Source organism: Tenrec ecaudatus, chromosome 5 (assembly GCF_050624435.1).
Source record: "Tenrec ecaudatus isolate mTenEca1 chromosome 5, mTenEca1.hap1, whole genome shotgun sequence".
In the NCBI taxonomy this organism is placed as follows: domain Eukaryota; kingdom Metazoa; phylum Chordata; class Mammalia; order Afrosoricida; family Tenrecidae; genus Tenrec; species Tenrec ecaudatus.
The window spans coordinates 3,154,132-3,177,407 of record NC_134534.1 but is presented as its reverse complement, the minus strand read 5'-3'; the positions used below and the strand labels follow the sequence as shown (position 1 = coordinate 3,177,407).

The 23,276-nt window shown below is 56.4% G+C and overlaps 1 protein-coding gene across 1 annotated transcript in view; it reads right to left on the bottom strand.

Annotated features, from left to right (window-relative positions):
- The window catches only part of KCNK9 (potassium two pore domain channel subfamily K member 9), an 81,287-nt gene extending 58,369 nt beyond the window's left edge, over nt 1-22,918 (bottom strand). Inside the window, exon 1 of the mRNA XM_075550568.1 lies at nt 22,636-22,918. Within this exon, the coding sequence (XP_075406683.1) occupies nt 22,636-22,918 (283 nt within the window). The remainder of the gene's footprint in view (nt 1-22,635) is intronic.
- Nucleotides 22,919-23,276: the final 358 nt, after the last annotated feature.

Genomic DNA, 23,276 nt, shown 5'->3' with positions numbered 1-23,276 from the left:
CAGCCCCAGCTCTGCCCAACCACTGCTCAGTGCCATCCCAACACATAGCAGATGCCCTCACTGCCACTCCCGGTAGGAGGATGTTTATGCCACAGGTCAGGAAACTGAGACCAAGACTCTGGTCACACCCACAGGCCGGTCTAGCCCTCCAAGCCCATGATTCTCTCTATGGTGCCCGTCTGTAGGCCGGTCTGCGCTCCAAGGCCCGAAGGCGGGAGCTGCCACTGCGTTTGCACCCCAAGAGGCAGGAGCAGATTCCTTCAATGCTAAGCGCTTGGCTAGGGGTGCAGAAGTGGGCTGGACAAACTTCTAAGGAGGAAGAGAGTCAACCAGATGCCCCGAGTCCCTGTGAGTAACACCTCATGCTCCTCCCCAGCGGGCCCAGTGATTGGGGCACAGCCTTCCTGAGGGCCATTGACCACAATGGCCTTGACCACTGCACCCACGGTCAACATCTACTTGGGCACAGACACCACCAGCTCAAGAGTCCCACCTCTGTCCATGTACCCCAGGGCCTTGACACCTCTTTGGAAGCTTCCTGGATCCAGATTCTGCCCACAGATGTGGGCATTTCTTTACTGGGGGAAGGAGCACCCAAGAGAACACACCTGTCACAATGAGCCTCTTCTAGGGAAGTGCCTGATGGGGCCCCACCTCTCGGGTGCCTGTTTGGGGGATAAATTCTGATCCCCAGAGTCCTAGCTGCCCCGCCCCCATGACTGTGACACTGTTTGGAAATCCTTGTATTAGACACCATCTGTCCGGTCGATTCAGACCATTAGTGACCCATGCAGGGCAGCAGGAGACACTGCTCCATCCTGTGCCACCAGCACAATCATTCCTATGACTGAGCCCATTGCAGCCATTGTGTCAGCCCATGTTGTCAAGGGCCTTCCTCTTTCTCTCTGAGTCCCGGTAAACGCAGCCTGCTGTCCTTCTCCAGGGACTGGTCCCAACTAACCACATGGCCAAAGTGCGTGAAACAAAGTCTCGCCATCCTCACCTCTAAGGAGCATTCTGGCTGTACATCCTCCAGGTGGGACTTGCCCATTCTCCTGGCCATCCATAGTCTACTCCATATATCTACAGCCCCTAGAGCCCACCCACCTACTTCCCATTTCTGTGCCTGTCCCTTATAGATGCCTCCTATAAGCGGAATCACACAGACTCACTGCCAGAGAGCCAACAGTGACCCTATAGGACAGGGCTAAAACTGTGGGGTTTGAGACTATAACTCTTTACAGGAGTCGTGCGGCTGTTATCTAATCTGTTGTCCATTTGAGACTTACAAGTGAAGGGGTGGAGTCTAGCCTGTCAATCAGGTCGCAGCTTGATGACCTCATTTGGTGGTGCAAAGGAGGCAGGACACTTGGTCACTCCCTGGGTGACAGTCCAGCTGAGAAGACACATGGAGCTACGCTAGTGCCCTGAGCTGGAGGAGCCACATGAAGACCCCTGCCAGCACTGAGATGCTTCCACCGCCAGGGGATCCACAAGACTTCCCACCAACAGGACAGATCTGTGATCCTCCTGCATTCGGCATCATGGTATGTGTTTCCTGAGTCTGAAGAGAACTTTATAGATTGGTATCGGACATACGGGTTAATATCGAACTTATAGACTTGATCTGGACTGGGCTGGGACATTTTCTCAATATTTCAATTGCTCTTATATATAAAGCTCTCTCCTATACACTTATATGAGTGTCTCTCTGGATTTGTTTCTCTAGTTAACCCAGACAAACACAAGTAGGAAGTCTCATCTTCAAAATGTTAGGGGGACGGGGGAGGGCCTGAGAGGTAGCAGATTTTCCCCACAAACATGCTGAAGTCCCCCTTTTGGTCAACACATTTCATTTCATGTTGTTTTTAATCCATGTCTACTTCCTTAATGTTCCCCCACCCCCACTACCATGATCCAGTTCTACCTTACAAATCTGGCTAGACTGGAGAACACACATCAGATATCATGAGGGCAGGAAGATGGTGGAGCGGGTTGGGGGAAAGGGAGAGAAAGGGGGAGCCATCACAAGGTTGCATATATAGCACCCCTTCCCCACAAGGGTCGAATAACAGAAATGTGAGTGAAGGGAGACAACCAACAGTGTAAGATATGAAATAATAATAACAATATATAATTGATCAAGGATTCATAAGGATGGGAGGGTGGGAGAGGGAAGGGGAAAAAAGAGCTGATACCAAGGGCTCAAGTAGAAAATGTTTTGGAAATTATGATGGCAACCTATGTATAAATATGTTTGATACAACTGATGTATGGAATGTTATAAGAGCTCTAAGAACTCCCAATAAAATGATTTTTTTAAACGCACTGCCACTCAGTCTGTTCCACCGCACAGTGAGCCTACAGCACAGGTGGAGTAGTTAGAGATGATGTCAACTAGACTCTCCTGGCTGGAGGGGGAGTCAAATCTGTCAGTAAGACTCCTTGATGCCATAAGCCTTTTGTATAAGAGTGAGGGGCTCTGGGAACTGCCTCTCTCTGAGCTACGTCACCTTCCTGCTTTCCAGAGAGCTGCCAGTGCCCTGCCCCGCGTCCACTGACTTTAGATCCTCATGATCTTGCAGCTTCTAGCCCGGCATCTTCCTGTGTCCCGGCTCACCATGCTGCTTCACCAGTCGGACTGATGGACCAGCATTGGACTTGCGGACTTGAGTTGGCCTGGGCTGAAATATAGAATGACTTATTGAATCTCTATTCCATAAGCTCTTCCTTATACATATAGAATTGTCACTGGATTTGCTTCTTTAGACAACCCGACAAACCCAATAGGGTAGAACTGCCCCTGTGGGTTCCCAAGACGAACTCTGGACGGGAGTAGAAAGCATTGATTGACCTTCCCCCCTCGGAGCGGCTGGTGGTTTTGAACTGTTGGCCTTGCGGTGAGTAGCTCAGAGTATAACCGCTGTGGCCCAGGACTCCTTGCAGTCCTTTCCAGTGGAGAAATAGCATGCATTTCTTCTGGGTAACATGTGTGAGACTCGGGGCCCCAGGCTGTCCACTCAGCTTCACAGGAAAGCACGTCGTCTAATGAGGGGCAACAGTGGGCCAGGGACAGCATCAGGGGGCTGCGTGCACAGACCAGTGATGGGCGGTGAGAGTTAGCGCAGGGCAGGGATGTGAGGAATACTTGCGTCCCCACCACCTGGGGCTTCTTCTCCACCCCCCACCCCTTCTTCCCTCTCTAGTGGGCTGGGCTGGGGCCAGCGGATGAAGACCCCGTGTTGAGGAGGGTGGCCCAGGAGGCTACGAAGAGCTGGATCCAGGAGCTGTCCCTGGTGTGACCCCAGCCTAGCCTGGCCTCCTGGTGCCAAGTGTCTTGCTGTGAGGCCATCCTGGAATGGGCCGAGACCACCTGAAGCTTCTCCCTGATCCCAGCAGAAGCCTCTCCGATCTTTCCTGATACAACCTGAGGCCTCCGCGGGGAGCCCCCCTGCCAGGGGGGTCCCCCTGCAGCCTGGTTTCTCAAGGAGAAAGCTGCTCAGAGGGGCTGAGTGTGCACCGTCTGTAAACAGAAGGCGGGGAGGGGAGCAGGATCTTGTCAGGGGTTCTCAGCACCACCACCCCAAAAGTCCAGGAGGGGCTACAGCTAGCCAGGCCGGGGGCTCTGGAGAGGATCGCTCATTAGGAGACAAGCCTGCGTTCGTTCCCTGCTGCATCCCCAGCCCTGGCAAGCAATAGGCTGCTGACCACAGGGTCAGTGGTTCTAAGCCCCCAGGCTGCAGGAGAAAGATGCCGTGACCTACTCCAATGAAGACTGGCTGCCTCAAAAACCGGCGCTGGCTGCCGCGAGGAGGACCGGACTCGGCCGCAGAGGGTGGGTTTGCCTTCTCAGCATCCCTGGCACAGGTTAGGGAACAGCAAAGCTGCCCCCAGAATTGCTGGGTCGGGGCCCCGCACCCACAGAACTCTCTTGCCAACACTATCTGGTCCCACCCCATGACTGGTGCCAACGTCAGCAGGAGCTGCACATTCCTTCCGGCTGGCAGAGCCGGGGCTGGCAGTTCCAGAGCTGGGCCCTCAGGAGGTGGGGAGGGCCCAAGCTCTCAGGGAAGCCTTGATGGAAGCCACAGGTGTGGTCCACCCTGCTGCCTTGGGCCCCAGGCTGCCCTCATCATCCCTCAGACATCAAAGCCAGGGCCCCAGAGCAGGGCCTGCAGGTGTGGACATGCTGCAACACTTCCCAGGACTCCAGGACCCCCAAGACTGCCCCAGGGAGTCAATTCTGAGTCTTTTCGGAGCAGCGCTGGGCCCTACATGGGACAGGGCAGGGCTGCGGGGTAGACCACTCCCCTTTCTCCTAAAGGTACTGTGGGCCACCCTGGAAGGTGGTTCAGGCCTGGTGGGGGGAGAAAGACCCCCTTCCCACTGCTGTGGTAAATTTTCTGGCAGCCCCTCAGGAACCAAGGCAGGCCCTGAAATCCCCCAGCATTCAGAGAGGCAGTGGGCAGGTTCAGCAGGCCTATAAGGGTGGGCGAGCAGCAATGGCAAGAGGGGCAGGGAGTGCCTGGCCCTCCTGAAAAATGGGCTGCCCGCGCTACTGGGATGCCCACCTGCTGCTCAGATTCCTAGGCTACTGTTTTCCCAGGATTTGCCCTGCTTAAGGAGTTGGGAATATTCTAGACCAAGTAAACAGCGCTCTCATGAAGGTTGTCCATTCCCATGATGTGTTCATTCAGTGAACATTCTCAGAGGGCCTGCCTGGTACCAGATGGGACCACTGTGAGAAGTGCCCAGAAGGATGGGAGACTCAGAACCACTGGGCGTGGCACACACTAACAGGTATGGGACCAGCGGGAGTGGGAGCTGCAGCCGCCCATGGAATAGGCATGTGATCAGCCAGAGAAGGTGGCCGCAGAGCAGGGGCCAGGCCACTGGGGCTCTGACTGCAGGAGGCAGGCTAGGCAGAGCCTGAGACAAGCCTTCAGGATAGAGCGTGGTGGGTGGGCGATGCACTTCTGCGGCTGGCCACTGGGAGCCACAGATGGTTCTTGAGTGGGATAGTGGACTGATGGGCTGTGCAGGCCCCTTGGCCAGCTAGAAGCCCATCAGCACAGCTCATGCCAGAAACGCAGGCGCTGGGCCCCAGCCGAGCGCTGCAGAGTCCGGCAGCATTACTGAAAACAAGTGCTTAGGTCATGCCCAGTGGCCGCCAACCATTCCAGAGCCTCTCCCAACAAGGCTCCAAAAGGGCCCTGGCCATGCTGGAAATGATGCCCAAAGGAAAAAAACAGCCTACCTGGGGGGCCTCCAGGATCCTGGGGGCGGGGACTTTCAGGGAGCGCCACTGGGCTGGGGAGGGGCAGCAGGCAGTTCACATCCAGAGAGTAATGAGGACAGATTCTGAAGAACGACTGACTGGCAGAAAGACGGAAAGGAAAAGAGTGGGAGGGGCCCTGCTGAGCCCAGGGGCCCACTGAACTAGACATGTCCCACCTGCGTCAGGTTTCTCGCTGAAGGGCAGAGAGCAGCCACAGAAAGTTTCTCTGCCCCTGATCCCACGCCATCCACACCAGTGCTGCTGACCTACCCTGCCCACCCCTAGTCCTCAGGGCCAGGGGTTCCCCACCGACAGCTCCAGCCCCTCCTCAGGCTCCAGACCCCTCCCCTCCAGGATTCTCCAGGTGTGTCCAGATACATAAGAGTGCCTGTGAATCCTGCTTCTCCAGCACTTTGGGGGCTTTCCCACCTGCAGCCCCGACAGCACAGCACTGAGCTCACCCATGCGCTCTTGTCTGCATGGGGAAACTGGGGCTCAGGCATGGACGGGAGATGGAGTGGTGGCCACTCACAGGACTTGCTGGCTGTTTCCAAGCCCTCCTAGGGCCACCATGTCCCTGTGATCAGAGCCCACAGGACTGTTAGCAGACTAGCAAGTCACGCCTTCTGCCCCCGGGGCCTAGACCCCACGTCCAGTTAGTCGGCCAGCAGGTGTGATCTGGGCCAGCTTCAGGCTGGCAGTGGGAGCCCATTGGGGGCCCGTTGGCTCCCACCAGCTCATCTGCTTTCTTTGACACAGACTCTGGGGCACAGAACCCAAGGGCAAATTGCACCCTCCCTGCACGTGTAAAACCAGTGGGCTGTCAGAGTCCCACATGGCCCTGTGTGGGTCAGTGAAGGGCTGGGGCTCCTCTGGGTTCTCAGTGGCTGACATTCCAGCAGTTGATCCCCAGGCCTTTCTTCTGAGGTGCCCATGTGTTCCCGCTGTGGGCACAACACTAGTGGATTTGCATCACCTGTGGTCTCCATCAAAGACCCTCCACCTGAGCTAAAAGCAGACCCTGAGGGAACAGTGGGGCTGGGGGAGGTGTGCTGCACATCAGGGGCTCAGCTGACCACCCCCCAGGTGAACCTATGCTTCGGCTACTGTTGTGGCCGCAGCAGCAGGCACCACGCGCACACTGGGGAGCGGGGGGAGTAAGAGGGTCAGACAGCACTTACTCCCTCCACTGCAGAGTTGGAGACCTGAGATGTTAGTTGATTGTGCCAGCCTGGCTGATAAACACATGTGGGATGAATTGAAGGGCAGAGAGATGAATGGCTTGGTGAGCCTCACCTTTCTTGTCTCTCACTCTTTGATCATCGGACCCGTGTGCGGATGCCTTGCTTGTTCTGTGCCTCAATTTGCAAGCTACACTACCTGTGGGACACCTAACCTGTGGACTGTGTTGCTGTGATTTGAGGTCCTTTTAAGACCACATGCTTGGAATTTACATCTCTTGAGCTGAGGACTGACTGTTGGTGACCTGGCTGACTGTTGGTGACCTGCCTTGCTGTTTGCTGCCTGTGCCGGGATAGCCTGGATCTCTCTAGAGAACCCTGTCTAACACAAGTACCAAGGTCACAAGTCAGTGTCACCGCAGAGTACAGGGACCCAAGGTTGTCGTTCTAGACCCTATCGGGCAGTGTTGCTCCCGGGCTTTCCAAGCTTCCAGAGCGGCAAGCCTTGGCTCAGGGCCCCTTCGATGCCAGCTCCGCCTGCCACCAGCTTATAAGAACACTTTGATCACCTCGAGCTGCTCCAAGAGCCATCATTTCCTATCAAGCCACTGTCCTGCTCAAGAATCCTCAATGGCTCCCAGCAGCAGACAGCAGAAATGCACCACTTAGCCCCTCAGTCCTTAGAGACAGATCTTTTCTTCTGCCCACTCCTGTCCCCCGCCCCCGGGAGGATCCAGTATCCTCACCCAGCTTTCGACCCTATAGCATAAGGTGCCATTCCCCACCCCCAGGAAGAAGGACCCCACTGCAGGGGTTTCTTTTTCTATTGAGAGTCACTGCCCGGTGCTCAGGGGTCTGCACCAGCCAGCTCTGCTGCCCCCCAAGTTGGGTCACCTCCCTGCTAACACCAACTTAGAGAGGTGCCGCAGCCCAGCCTTGGAGGGCCCACCTCCAGCACACCTTCCCACCAATTGGTGTAACTGTGGTCATGTGGCCAATGAGACAGAAGCAGAGGTGCCGGGTGCAGGGGCGGACTTCAGGGAGCAATTAAAAGCTAGAATTCAGTGGGCCTCTTCCTTCTAACTCTACTCCTTCCCTCCGATTCCTGGGCACTTCAGCTCAGAAAGGAAGACCCCAAGCCCCCAACGATGCTCCTGGGCAGAGCCTAGCCTGGCAATGTCACACACAGGACGTCCGCCCACAAGCCATGGCCACCACTCGTCTGCAGCCCTGAACACAAGCAGCACGGTCCAGTGTAGAAAGTAGGAAGGGCCTGCTTGTGCGAATTAGTGCCCAGCCTTGCTGGTGTCAGAACTCAACACACCTGACATGGTTCCTGGTCTGGCCTCTCTCCTGGGGGCTCCCAATAAAACCTAGATCACTGTCTGAGCCATCCCGAAGGCTAGCACACACCAATCCCTCCCTCCCACTCACTCACTCACATGCACACAGATGCGGGTGTTTTCACCTGGCTTTAGATTCTACGTGTACGCTTTGGGTTTTAAACCAAGACAAAACCTTCCTAGAAGAGATAATGTGACACTAAGTCATAAAGATGAATATATATATATATATATATATATATATATATATATATATATATATATATATATATATATATATACACACACACCCACTGCCATTCGTTGGTTCTGACTCATAGCGACCCTGTAAGACACAGTAGAACTGCCCCCATAATGTTTCCAACACTGTCATCTTTACAGAAGCAGACCGCCTCATCTTTCTCCCCCAGAGCAGCCTGTGGGTTTGAACTGGCAACCCTTTTGATTAGCAGCTCCACACTTAACCCAAAAAGATAATGTTCTTTTCAAATACCTATGAAACTAAAAATAATAATTAAATTTCACCAAAAAAGTCCAAAAAAATTCAGAAATTATACATTTGAAATGTGCCTATGGATAGCAAGTGTCCAATAAATGTGAGCTACTTTTAAAGCTTGGATATAATAGCTAAGAGATGTTCTCAATGGCCTTGAGAGCCTGTGTCTTCCTCCTCCTCAGCATCATCACCATAACCATCATCACTACCATCATCATGGTCCTCGTCATCGCAATTACCACTGCCATCCCTCACCATCATCATCACATCATCCTCGCCACCGCTCATTCCCTCATTGGCTCATCACCGTCAGCATCACATCATCACCACTGCAGCCACCATTACCAGCCAATCATCACCATTGCCACTCTCACCACCACCATCATCATCCCCATCATTACCACCACCACTTCCAGCACCGCCACCACCACCATCTTCATCATGACGACCATCATCACCGCAACTGTCATCATTACCTCCCCCTAATCCCCCACATCACCACCACTATCAACACCACCATGACCGCTATCATCACCACCATCACCACCACAATCACCATTGCCATTATTCCCATCACCACCACCACCACCACCATAATCAGCCCCATTATTACATCATCATAACCGTCACCAATAACATCATCACCACCACCCCATCCTAACCACCAACATCACCACCACCCCATCCTAACCACCATCACCCTCACCACCATAATCATCACCACCATCACCATCATCACTCCCCTCACCAACAGCACCATCATAACCTCCATTACCAAAATCACCATCCCCCCACCCCCCCACCACCATCACCTCCATCATCACTCCCCTCACCAACAGCACCATCATAACCAACATTACCAATATCACCATCCTAACCACCATCACCCTTACCACCATAATCATCATCACCATCATCACCACCATCATCATTACCATCACCAAGAGCACCATCATAACCTCCATTACCAACATCACCATCAGCATCCCCACCACCACCACCACCATCACCATCATTACCTTCTCCAACCTCACCATCTTAGCCACCATCACCAACATCACCATCACCACCAGCATAACCACTATCACCGTCACTACCATCACCAACATCATCACCATCATTACCATTACCACCATCATTCCTCACCACTATTGCCATCAGTACCATCCCATAATCGGCATCATCACCACTGTGGTCACCACCATCATTCCTGTTATCATCATCACTACCATCACCATTGTCTTCATCATCACCACTACCACCACCATCAGAGTCCCCATTTCACAGATGATAAAAACCAAGTTGCACTAAATGCACTATGTCACATAGCTAGTAAATAACTGAGACGGGACACTATGCACAAAGTGTGGCTTCAGAACTCAAGTTCCTAATCCCTATCCTAAACTACTTCACAGACACAGCTATTCTCTGACTACAAAAACAATAACAAATTAAAAAATTTAAACATATGCAAAACAAGGAACTCTCATATTTAATTAGGAAAATAGTTGATTTAACATTCAAAATATTTACCCAAAAAGAGATCGTGAGATATGCAGCCAAAGTGGCCCATAGAGGAAAATTCATTCCTTAAATACATTTTATTTAAAAGCTTGATTGCACTGTTTTTCCTTTTGTTCTTACTTTGGTGCCACCTTTGTCTCTTCAGCGAGCTCCCTGGCACTGAAGAGCTGAGGGGATGGTGCACCTTAGATTGTCACTCAGAAATCCCTGAGGCTGATGCTCCCTGGGCCCAAGCCCAGGGTCTGCAGAACAGGTTCTGGGAAGGGCAAGGAAGGGGCGGAGGGGGTCATGGAAAGCATGCTGAGCTACAGGTTGGAAGACTCGGCTCAAGGACCAAGCTCCACAGTGTCACCTTGGACATGTTACTGCACCTCTCCAAGCTGCACTGTGCAGGCTCCGCCCCTGCACCAGCTATTTCACTGGATTTTGACGAGGATGAATGGCGGTACTGAATGTGGATCTAACTCCTGGCACACAGAAAGGAAAGCAGCCCACCTCCTGAAGTTCTCAGTCACCAGACATGGGTGGGTCAGTGTGTGACCATAATTACCATTACCCGTTCTCTGCCCATGACAGCAGTGACTAACCAGGCACTCCTTGCTGGGGCTGCCACTCAGGGAAGAGTCCAGGGACCCACTGGCTCAACCAGCCTGGCAAAGGGAAACTCCCTGAACCTGGACCAAGGCCCAGGGGCTCGAGGAGGAGGCGGCCATGGGCTCCAGGCACCTCCACAGCCCCTTGGACTCACTAAGCCTGGGAGTAGACTTCTCTGCTGCAGGCACCCGTCTTCCAAGCACAGTCCTGTCCAGGATGCAGCTCAACAGTCGTGCGCAGATTGTAAGGAAAGCATTCCACATTCAGAAGGCCTTCCAGACTCTCCACCGTCGTGGAGAGTAGCTGACGCTGCAGCGATGCCACGCGTGCGCTCTCGTGTGAGCGGGAAAGTCAGCGCCCCCCACTAGGCACCACATCCCCTGGCCCAGGAGTCCCACAGCTGGCACCATAGACCTACACGTGTGTGCGGGCACATACACAGTGGTACACACTCATACCCATACATCCATACGCCCTCACACACAAATACACTCACGCCTGCATGCACACACGCACTAACACATTCCTAGGCATTCACGCACTCCCGCACACCCATGCAAACACACATGCACACCCACACACACTCATACACATATGCACACGCAAACAAAAAAGACATTCCACCAAGCAGGATCTGTAATCATTGCTTACAAAAAGAAAATGATGTTCGGTAGCTAACGAGAGAGGAGTGGTGAGATAGCTGGTCGTGCGCGATCACTGTGGCTACAGAGCTGTTCAGATACATTCCCTCCAGACCGTACAAAGACAGCGTAATGTTTGGTCTGCGCTTAAAGAGGAACGAGGCCGGGAAATGCCACGCACACCGCCGTCACCTCAGATGCCAACGTCTGCCTCTCCACCCTCCTCCCCACCAGGGCCCAGTTTGGCTGGGAGAAGCAACGCGCCCGAGTCAGAAGCCACACTGCCCAGCCTCCCTTGCAGCTCCGCTCGGTTTTGAGACTCCATTCTGGACAACACGGGGTAAGGAAAAATGGTTGGCGCAGTGCTTTGGGAAGGAGCAGGATGGGCTGGCACGCACCCCTGACTTTTGTTCTTCCTCTTCTTCCTGCCTGGGATGCTGCCATGCTGCTGGGGGTGGGGCAGCCAACCTTGCACCCCAGCCAACCTCTGACGGGGAAAGCCAAGCTAAGATGCTGGAACGGGGCAGCCATCTTGGCACCATGAGGCCACCGTTGGCAAGGAGAGCTGAGCTAAGACTGCGGAGCCGAATGGCAGAAGCCTGAGCCCTGCAGGCACTGAAGAGCCGGCTATTGCCGGCCCAGCCTGCCGGGCCCAGGGGTCTTTGCTGAGCCCTCTGTCACTGGTGCTCTGTGACAGTCACTCCCAGCTTCCCTCTGATGGCAACTATGAGCATATCTGCACGAAAACAAGAAAGGGGCAACAAAATGAGGTCACCTCGAAGGGCCCGGGAGCCCTGGTGACCTCGTAGCTACATGCCTGGCTGTGCACGGCCTGCACGGTCAGCAGCTGGACAGCGCCTGCCACTCAGAGGGAAAAAGACCAGGCTTTCTATTCCCATGAAGAGGGACAGCAGTCTCAGAAAGCCGCAGGGGCAGTTCTACCCTGTCCTGCAGGGTCATTGTGAGTTGGCCTCCATTCGATGGCGGTGGGTTTGGTCTTCATCGTCGACGTAAAAACAGTACAGGCGTCACCTTGACCACATCCATTTTTCAGTCGGCCTGCCCTGTCTTGCTCTCCTTTTGTTTCACCCTTGATGCCACGTCTGCCCTGCCCTGAGAATTCTGTGAGGTGGGGAGCTCCCTGTCCCTAGGGGCTTCAAGGCATGGCGCCATCCTGAGCGGGCAGGATTAGCTGATCTTCGAGGCCCCCAAACTCCCACTGTCCATCCCTCATCCCCGAAGCCGGTGCCCACAGTTCCAAGGCCCCTGCCCTGTTCACCGCTGCATTGCTGCAGGACTACCTTGTCAGCTTACCCTGGCCACTCACTACTCACTACCCTCCATGGAAGCCCTGCATGGGGCACGGAGAGGGGTCATCATCTCCCCAGGGATGGGGCTCAGGCTCAGGAGCCACCACACATGAGCAGACTAGGGGGAGGAAGAGTTTTCCAGCCCGAGATGCCCACGTCATGTTCAGGTACCAGCAAGTATCAATGTGGGTGTTACCACATTCCCACGACCACTGCAGAGACTGGAGCCACACAGCAGCGAAGTGGCGCCATGAACACACACGGGGCCGGGCCGCCCCGCAACCCCACATGCTCTGCACAAACCTACCCTCTGCTGGATGCATGGAGTCCCAAAGGACGTGATAGGTCCCCAGAAACACATGGAGACACGTCCCACCACGACCCCCAGCCTCCAAGGAGTGGTGTGTCACTATGCACTTGACCCCAAGGCCATCCACTCACTCCACTGCCCCTGTGTTCTGGCCTCTATCCCCATTCTGAATGTCACCGCCCTCACAGCCTCCCCACATCAAATGGGGGGCATGGGGACCCGGTCAGGGAAGGGGCCAGCTCTCATGGGCCTGTCATCATGGGCCACACCCCCTATGGCTCTGCCCCCATCCCACATGGCCAGAACCAAGCAGAGGGCTGCCCTAGGGTGACTCCCTGGTGGCAGAGTACAAATGTGCTCCATGTAGTTTGCCAGGTATTTCTTCCGTGAGGCTTCTGGGTGGGCTTGGTCCCTGACCTTTCAGTGAGCAGCCACTGATCTGTCCAGGGGCTTTTGGAGTCTGGACGGGTAGGCTTCCCTCCCCCTACTCCGCAGATGGCTCAGCAAGGACACCTCCAGCCAGGTATGTGCACAGAGTTTTGTCCCCACAAAGATCTTTGGAAACAGTCTTTGATGCGGTGACCAAGTCAGGTGAGAGGACAGAAGATGGCCAGGTGAGGGTGGGGTGAGGCTGCAGAGGGAGCCAGGGGATGCTGGTGGCCACCAGAAGCTGAAGGACAGAGGAGGGTACAGTCGACACCTCTGACTCGGACTGCCAGATGCCACCACTGCCGGCTCATGCTCAGTGTCCTTCCTGGTCAACGAGTCCTGCACCTGCCTCTGCCAGTGTACCAGGCGGTCAGCAATCCCCTCCGGGCCCCCAAATAATCGGTGTGGTCCCTGTCTTCAGATTGCTGCCATCACACACGGGACAGGGGCAGGGAAGAGATGCAAGGACAGTTCAGCATCTTCCCTGGATGCTGGCCGGGCCCCACTAGGAGGAAGGAGTTGCATGGCAAAGCCAGGAAGTTCCCTGTGAGGAGCATCCCCATGGAGAGTGGGGAAGCACAGAAGGCAGGCTGGTCTGGGCAGGGCCAGGCAGCAGGCAGGCACAGGGCCGGGTAGCTGAGAGGTACAGGGGCCCCAGGCCCTCAGCCTGAGGAAGGCTGGCCACAGTTGCTGTATGGAAGTGCCAACCTCCTAGACTAGGCTCCCATTGGGCCTCTGGCAGGGCCGGGACCATCTGTCCTCCAGGTGCCACAGCTCTGGGCAGCGGGCAGCAGAAGAGGCCGAGGGGACCATGATAGCGCATCTATGGGGAGTGAGACCTGTGTGGCTGGGCAGGCCACTCTCCCCTTTCGGAGGCCCTTTCAGAGGCCCATCTCAAGTTCACAGACCAGTGTCCTGTCCACTTGCCCAGCTGACAAATGTGTGCCTGAGCCAGTCCATGCCCCTGCCCTGCAGCCATGTTGCCAGACACGAAGGATCTGAGATGCCAAGAGGGCCCTCATTGCCCAGCCGAGCACTCACCGTGCCCATGGAGGTGACCAGTCGGGGATGGGGGTGGCACGGGGACTCCAGAGCAGAGCATGAGCCAGGGGCAAATGGAACTGGGGTGCAGGGCAGAGAACCCTCAGGAGCGGGTGATGGTGAACAAGGGCAGCTGAGAAGAGGACAGGAGAAGGGGCTGAGGGCTGGCCTGTGGGGAGCTCGGGGTCCTAGGACAGACCATGGGGTGGGATGGAGGGGCCCAGGAAGTTGCAAACTCCTGGCAGGCTAGAGTCAGGGAACCTTACCCCTCAGCATGGGTCCAGGCCCCCAGAGCTACGACCACCACAGCGGCCTCCTCCTGCAGACCTGCCAATCTGTTACCGCCTGCAGGTCCTCCCCAAAGTCCACAATGGGCTCAAGTACCTCCCGCCGGAAGTGGGGTTGCAAGGAGCCTAACGACAGAGGAGCATCCTGGGAGACACTCAATTTGGAGTCGCCCAACAGTGGTCACCCCCGTAACTGCCCTGTCCCTGCATTTTCTCCAACCCACACACGGCACAGAGCCAGGTCTGCTGCCTCTTCCCAGGGGGCCATGTCTGGGCCTGGGCCTCCAGGATGGGCCAGGAGCCTGGGTAACTGTCCCTCAGGGCCACAGGTCACTGCACATGTCACAGCACAGTCCCAAAGGGCCTTGGACCCCCACCTCCAAGAGGCAAGGGACAACATCAGACCATCCCCCTAAGCTAGCCACTGCAGTGACCATGCTCCACACCTGGCCCAGCCTCCCTTCTGCCACATCAACGTTCGTGCCCTCACCTCTACACCCTCCACCCTCCCCGGCCTCCCACTGCCCATGGGCAACTGTCAGGGCCGGGACATGTCAGGGGACACCGCCTTGCAGAATCTGCTCCCAGACAGGCTGACCACTGCTTGGGCCTGGCCTACCAGGAGGCCTCAGCCAGGTACAGCTGGAAAGGGGACCAAGGTCAGCTAGGGGCTAGCACTGTGCTGACAAGCCCAGCAAGGCAGCAAATAGCCTAGCTCCTCCCATCATGCCGTCTACAGGACCCTTGGTGGTGTAGTGGTTATGAACTGGGCTGCAAAATGGCAAGGTCAGTAGTTCAAAACCACCATCCACTCCTGGGGAGAAAGACAGGGTTTTCTGTTCCCATAAAGAGTCACAGTCTCAGAAACTCACAAGGGCAGTTCTACCTTGTCCTATAGGGTCACTATGAGTTACCATAGACTCAATGGCTTTGTTCGAGTTTGGGTTTGGTTGTTTGTTGTTGTTGTTGTCATACTGGCTTATCTCATTTGTATCCTGCACCCCTAAGTCCTTGCGGGCCAGTAGCTGACCTGTGTTCCAGGCTGGAAGTGCAGCAGGAGGAAGCCAGCCGGCAGCAACCAGATGCCCAAAGCAAATCAACACCAGGAGGGGCTGCCAGCCACACTGTGGCCCCTCAGGGCCCTGGGGAGACAGACCGACGGATGGCAGAGCTCAGGGTAGGGGACAGCTTGCCTTCTCGGCTGTGCTGTCAGGCCGGACTAGGAGGACACAGGACACAGTGGCCCCGAAGCAAGAGGCCAGCTCGAGGAGGCCCAAGGTGGGTGCTAGAAGACAAGGAGAAGCAAGGACGATGTCCAGGGAGAGGCCCCAAGATTGGAGAAACACCCTTGGAGACACAAACACCCACCAGGAGGAGGGAAAGACCCTCATCCTAATCTCATTCCTAGAATCCACCTGTGGGAAACAGGGCCCCTCTGAAGAGCCCACTGCCCCTCCCTTCCCAGCCCAGCCCCGAAGGGTCCCAGCCTCCTGGGCCCAGGTTCTGCCGTGGATCACATGTTCTCCTGCCTTCTTGCTCGTGGCATACAAGAGCCCTGCCTGGTGGCGTCGTAATTACGTGTTGGGGCACTAACCACAAGGTGAGCAGTATGAGCCCACCAACCACTGTACGGGAGAAAGAAGAGGCTTCCTGCTCCGGGGGTTTGTGGCCTTCGAAGTCCACAGGAACTGTTTGACTCTGTCCTATTGGGTCATCGTGAGTCAGAATGGACCTGAGGTCAGCGCATTAGGTTTGGGGTCTGTAGGTTATTTTATGGATGTACACGTGGCTGCACCAATGGCTCAAACATGGAACACCTGTGAGGATGGGACACAAGCAGCTGTCCTTCCGCAGTCCACAGAGTCACGGTGACTCAGAGCCTAACCACCATGATGACATGGAAGCCCTCGTGGCGCTGGGGGTTAGGCATTGGGCTGCAAACGGCAAGGTCGGTGGTTCAACTCCGCCAGCCTTTCTGAAAGAGAGGGGTGAGGGCATCGGCTCCTGTGAAGATTTCTACCTGGGACACCCTACGCACTGTAGCTATGAGCGGAAGTGACCCGATGGTAGGGCGTCTACAGTGCAGAGGTGAAGTGCACTTGGGTTTGACCGCACCTGCTGCTCCCGCGGGGAAAGACAAGGGAGGCAGTCCGCTTCTGAAATGCTGTGCCCCGGGGAACTTGTAGGGAAGTCCTCCTCAGACTTCTGGGGTTGCTGAGAATTGGGACAACTGTGGGCAGTGGGTTTCTCAGACTGTGTGGCAGAATTCACCCAGCCACCGGGAGACTGGGAGCACTCTCCTGCTCCCTGGGCTTGCCGCCTCCCACTCCACACAAGGTTCCAACTGGACACCTACTGGCCCCTCCTCAAGTGTCCCATAGAAGTGGGCCCCGTTTCAGAGAAGACGCTCCCGGACACACACACACCACATCTCTTTTTCCACACTGGCTGTACCCCACACGGCAACCTCCACCTTCATCTGCACCCACCACCACAAGCCCTGTGTGTGATGAGACAATGACGGTCAGGAAGAGCTGACTGGTCAGACAGGGGCTGGCAATCTGGTGGCATTCTGCATCTGTGGCTTGTCTATGAGAATCATTGAATAACCCACAGGATGTGTGCACTTTGATCATGGACATTATATTCCAATAAAGTTATATAAAGTCCAAAGTGATCGGTTGGCTGAACACATGATGGGCAGGGCGATGTAGGGGTCTAGGGGTCTCCATCAAAGAAGGCACTAGAGGTCTCGCTGAGTCTCCCTCATCACAGGGCCCCCTGGATGAAAATCCACTGAATACAAGAATGAGTGGATATAAATGAATCAGTGAAAGGAGGGTGGGAAGAGGGCAATGATAAAGGTATGGAAGAGAAAGGGCATGGGGGCGGAATGTAGATGGAGGAATGGATGGGTGTGTGGATGAGCAGGTGCATGGGGAATGGGTGATGGAGGGATGGAGGTGTGGATGAGCAAGTGCATATGGATTGGGTGATGGAGGGATGGAGGTGTGGATGAGCAGGTGCATATGGAATGGGTGATGGAGGGATGGAGGTGTGGATGAGCAGGTGCATGGGGAATGGGTGATGGAGGGATAGAGGTGTGGATGAGCAGGTGCGTGGGGAATGGGTGATGGAGGGATGTAGGTGTGGATGAGCAGGTGCATGGGGAATGGGTGATGGAGGGAGGGGTAGATGTGCAGATGTGAGTGCTGGGTGGCAATAGTGTGATTGAGTGGGTACACGGAAAATGGGTGGATGAATGAAGGTGTGATGGAGCCAGTGCATAAGGAATGGGTGGATGGAGGAAGGGATGAATGTACAGGTGTGTGAGGGTTGGATGGATGGAAGTATAAACAGGCAGGCACATGGATGACCAAGTAAGTGGGTGCACAAAGAATGGCTGAAGAAAGGTGTGCGTGTGCAGGTGCACGCAGAATAGATGGAGCGCAGCAGCAGGTGCATGGAGCACTGAGTTGAGTGAATGCCCAGAGAGTGGATAGTTGGGGTGTGAATCAGCAAATACATGAAGGGCTGATTAGGGGACCACCTGGGGAATGGATGGACGGAGGTGTGCATGAGGTACACGGGGGTTGGATGGATGAAGGTGTGGACAAGCAGTTGCATTAGGAATGGATGGGGAGATGTGTGAATGCACAGGTGTGTGGGAAAGGCAGGTGAAGGCAACGGGTGTCTGAAATTGCTGGGTGGGGCAGTTGTTTCGTGTCAGCCAGAGTGAGAAGGAACGCCACTTCTACCCCCTCTCTGTGTTCCCCCACCTACAGAGAAGCCAGCTCGTGGTACTAAGCTGGAAAGCCCTGCCCAGGAGGGATCTAGGAAAAGGGACAGCCCAGAGGACCATGCTTCCTCCCCACAGGCAGCTGCCTCCCCAGGCATGACCAGGGCTACAGCTCCTCATGAGCCACTCCGTGGTGTGCTGGGGACAGGGGCTTCCTTCATGCTGGGGTGGCCATTTCCTGAGTAGCATTCAGGGGAGAAGCAGGCAGACAAAAAGGAATATTCCACTGCCCCATCCCTGGCTTCAGAGGCGGCCCAGAGTCCAACTCCGTGGTAGGGCACTTCTGGCTGCATCATGAAGTCCAGGGCTCTGTGCCCCCAGATGCATTCCCTCCCTGCCCTGGGCCTCAGTGTCTCTGTCCGCAAAGCGGATCAATACTACCCCCAGTCCTAGAAGGAGCTGGCTGGACATGTGTGCTCAGCTCCCTCCTGCTCCAGCTCAGATGTTGGAAGTGCCCATTTGGGTGGGCAGTGGCCTGGGCCTCTGAGTGTAGGGGGGCGGGGGGAGGCCAGGGGGAGGATCAATGTGCAATCCCAGGAGTGGAGAGAAGCAGGAGCACAGCTCAGGAAGACAGGGGAGGGGGAGAGTAGTCAAGGGTCTACTCTCAGGCATCCGTGGTGGCAGTGGCCACCAGGGTTGACCACCTTACACTTTGCACTGGGCAGCAGCCAGCTGGCATCAGGCCAAGCCTTATCTTATCACCTCTGTCCCCAGAGCCTCAGAGGCGGGAGGCAGAGGCCCCAGCAGGTCCCAGGAAGGATGTGAACCACAGATAGAAAACACCATCCAGAGTGCTGGACAGACACCATCAAGGCACCTGGGGACATGCACATGCTTCACGAATCAGAAAGGTTCCAGTCTGATGCAGGCTATTCCCTAGTGGGTATGAGACCCCAGGCGAGGTATGGACCAGAGTCCCTCGAACTCTTTTTCAAAGTGTCTCACCCCTGGCCACAGACCCTGGTTCCCATGCCAGCACCCCATATCCTGCCTCCTTCAGCAGCCAATAGCTTCAGAAGACGTCCCTGAAACCTAGCTCCAGAACACTGCCCCCGATGTCAGCCCTGTCCCTGCAAAGTGTGGCAACAAGAGAAAAGGCCTGGGGACACTGTTTCAAGCCCATCCCCACCACAGGGATTGTGAGGAAGAGCACACTAACTTCATCTTGAATGATCCTGCAGGTGGTAACAACTTAGATTTTAGACTCAGAAGTGAAGTGAGCCCCCCACCCCACTAGCATGCCTCACGGGGCTCTGTCATGGGCAGCAGTCGACCAAGTGGCACCATTTGGCCGTGGTAGCTTTGGCGGCCGGGAGACTGCAGGTGTGCCCCAGGTCTATCTCCCACACCCGGGACTCAGTCTCAAGCAGAGCTGATTCTAGCCTCCCAACACGCCTGCTCCCACCAGCAAGTCGCAGAGAAGATGGGATCCCTGCCTAACCAGGCTGCCACAGTTACACTCTCCCATCTCCAGATCCCAGGGTCCTCACTGAGAACTAGCCCACCATGGCCGGCTGCCTCCAAATAGCTACAGGTGGCGCTGGGCAGCAAAGATGCCCCCCAGGGAGGAGTGGAAACCAGTTTCCAGGGAACTGATGGCAGGAGATATGTCCTTTGGGGAGCTGGCTGGGATTCTGCTCTACCCTCCTGGTTGCGGGGGCCTTGGCACTAAAGTGAGCCCCCACCCCTATCCCTTGTTGGAAGGAGCGGCCACAGAGCACATGCGGAGTGGTGATTCTCTGTGTCTTTAAGTCCATTTCACCAGCTGGCCAACGGCTGCATCTAAGAGACCAGGTTCATTAGCTGGGGCCAGTGCCAGCACCACTGCGCCTGCCTCAGAGACTCCAGCAAAGTTGCCGCTCACTCACGAGGAGTGGGGCTTGAGGTTCGATTAAAACTGAGAAGGCCCTTGAAGATTAACCTGACTCGTCCAATAGGAGTCAATCCCTTGGAGGGCCCGGCTTGGGTTGCTTTCTCTCTTTTATTTTTTTTTTTGTTCTGGGCCTTGGAGCACCTTAATTTGCATTTATATTAAAAAAGAAGAAAACAAACAGAATTAACGAGGACGGTGTTTTGTTTTCTGTACATTTGAGCTCTTCTGCTAAGTGGTGTCTGGGGCAGGGGCAGGGAGGGAGGGACGCTCCGCCCACCTGATTCCAAGAGCCTGGGTCCTGCAGGGAGTAAGCGCCGGAGATCTGGCAGGAGGGGGGTTATGCAGTGCCCTTCTGCAGATGGGGAAACTGAGGTTCGGAGCTAGGAAATTACCTCCTCGTGGTAGTACAGGTGCATGAAAACAAGATTCCAGCCCCCCATCTGGGAGCTCCGGGTTCAGATTTGCCAGTGATGTGCGTGGCAACAGCCCTTGCTTCCTAACCTGACCCAGGTGTTTCTACCCATCTTTTGGGCAAATCAGTTGAGAACACGCCAAGGGGGCTGGGGGAGGAATCATCATTGCCATCAGAAGCCCCCTCCCCACCCCACTTCATCATCCTGACATGACCAGAGTCCCCACAGAGACCTCAATTTGACAACAACTGTGCTAGACGTTTTCTCATCGGAGTTTCGACTGTGGACAGCATTTGTCCTCAGCCACCTATGGGCACCAAAAAAACCACACCTCAGACAGAAAGAACTTCCTCAGCCTCCACAAGTGATGTCTTTAACGACAACAGACTTGGGCCTGGGTCTTCTTCTCATCCAACACTTTGGGGCCATGGGGTCAGCCCAACCGATGAGGGGGCACATCTTCTAACCTGTCTTCATGGCTCGGGGCCTGTTTGAGGGCTGGTGGACACCCCACCTCCACCCCACCCCGTGCCACTCTGTCTGAGAGGCAATGGCTCTCGGCACACAGGCCCTGTCACCACACGACCCATGCTGGGAGTTTCAGAAGAGAAATGCAGGGCATGATGGGGTGGGGAGGTGGGGGGTGGCCGCAGGCACTGGGACTGCAGGGCCGGGAGGGAGGGCCTTGCCCATGCTTTGGTCGCTGGTGCAGCGCGTGGGAGCAGAGCTGGTGATGCAGACACCAGACGGGCCGTTTCCTTCTACACAGAGAAGCCTGCACCGATGAATTAAACATTTGAAACAAGATGACTCTCTGCAAAGTCTCTTCAAGCAAGGAAAAGAGACAGGCCGTCCTGTGCCAGGCTTCCTGTTGCATATGGCACCCAGCGCCTTCCAGAGAGGAGGCTTGGAGCACTGTGCAGGGAGGGCCACAGAGGCAGGCAGTTAGCAGAGAGGGAGAGGAGGAGGGGAGCAGGAGGCCTCTTCCTGGGGCACAGGGGCACAGAGGGCGGAATGGACAGGGCAGGAGCCAGTCATGAGCCATCCTTTGCCCAGGAAGGTGCAAGGACACAGCCTAAGAGGCAGCCACGCAGTCCTGGTGAGGAAGCCCAGAGCAGCGCCACTAGCCACCTGGTGGGGCCAGCCCCCAGGTCTCAGAGTACACAGCCTTTGAGTTCTCTAAACTGGACCTCAGTGGGGTGCTACTCCAGGTGCCTCCACTTGGCACCACCAACAGTGCCCTTGGCACCTTCAGTCCTGCCCAAGACATACACCCTGGACCACTGGTCCATTAGCATGGACAATGTGCTTCTCTGACCTTTGGGCAGTATACAGCTTCCCACAGCCATTTTCACAGTGTACGGGGCGGGGGGGGGGTTGTGTGTGTAGGTTTTGCCCCTAGACAGCCACCCCATCCCAAGGGTCCAGGATCAAACTCTCTCCACCCAGGACGCCCAAGGTGGCCAAGCTGCAGAGCCCCAGGCAGAAGGACCCTGAGGGGGGTGGGGGAAATAGGGTGGAGGGTTGGGGAGAGAGCTGGAATCTGTGGCCCAGGAGAGAAAAAAACCTAGCAGGGATACCCTATCCCTTCTACAGGTCAGCCCTTCCCAGGACCATGGGCAGCAGCTGCCACATGGGTCCCCCTCTGCGCCCTGGGCGCCCCCGCCGACCAGACAGCCTTCTCCAACTCCCTGAGAGCGCAGAAGTGTAAGCCTTGGAAGCCCGCTCAGCCAGAGGCGCCAGGGCGGTGGGTGGGTGGGTGTCTGCGATGAGATTATTCTTAGCCCTCCACTCTTCGCAAAAGTGGCGCCTCCGCCCTTCGGGCTCCCGCACACTCCGCTTGCTCTGGGCTCTCACTGCCGGTCCAGACGCCGCGCGGAGGGGAACACGGGTGGGGTCCCCGCGAGGCGAAGCGAGGCGCCGAGGCGCGCGAGAGGCGTGGGCTCGCCGGCGGGGAGGGGGGTGCTACGGGAGGGGCTCCGCGTGAGGCTGCAATTAACCCTCGGCGCCCCGCACCCAAGCCCCGCGCCACGCGCTCAGCCGCCTCCCCGGACTCGGCGGCGGCCGTGGCAGGCAGGGAGCCAGCCGGCGGCGGCGGCGGCGCGCCCACCCTTACCTATGGTGGTGATGACCGTGATGGCAAAGTAAAAGGAGCCGGCGAATTTCCACTGGACGCCGGCGCGGTGCGGCTCCGACTGCAGAATCACCAGCTCCAGCTGCCGGTAGTCTTCGCTGCTGATGTTGTACTTGCCCCTGATCCGGATCTCCTCCGCCTTGAGCTTTTCCTCCTCTCGCATCTCGTGGTCCGATTCCAGGGCGTCGAAGACGGCGGCGCCCACCAGCAGGTAGGTGAAGGTGCAGACGATGAGGGACAGAGTTCGCACGTTCTGCCTCTTCATGGCCGCCAGCAAGGAGCCGGCGCGGGAGGCATGTCCCGCAGGCCCGCTGCCGCCGCGCGCGTCCCACTGCAGCGCCCGGCGGCCACCGCCGCCTCCTCCGCCGCCGCCGCCGCCGCCTCCAAGTTGTAAGCGGCGGCGGCAGCAGCAGCAGCAGCAGGGAGGCGGGGGGCGGGGAGGCTGGGGGGGCCCCCCTCCGCCAGGGCCGCCGCCGCCGCCACCGCGAGGCGGCTGGCGGGGCAGGGGCGGTGCGGGCTCCGGCGAGAAGGCCGACAGACACAGGAGGCTGCTGGAGCGGCGGGGCCAGGCGTCCGGGAGCCCCAGCACCCTGCGCCAGAGCCGGACCAGGCAGCCCGCCCCG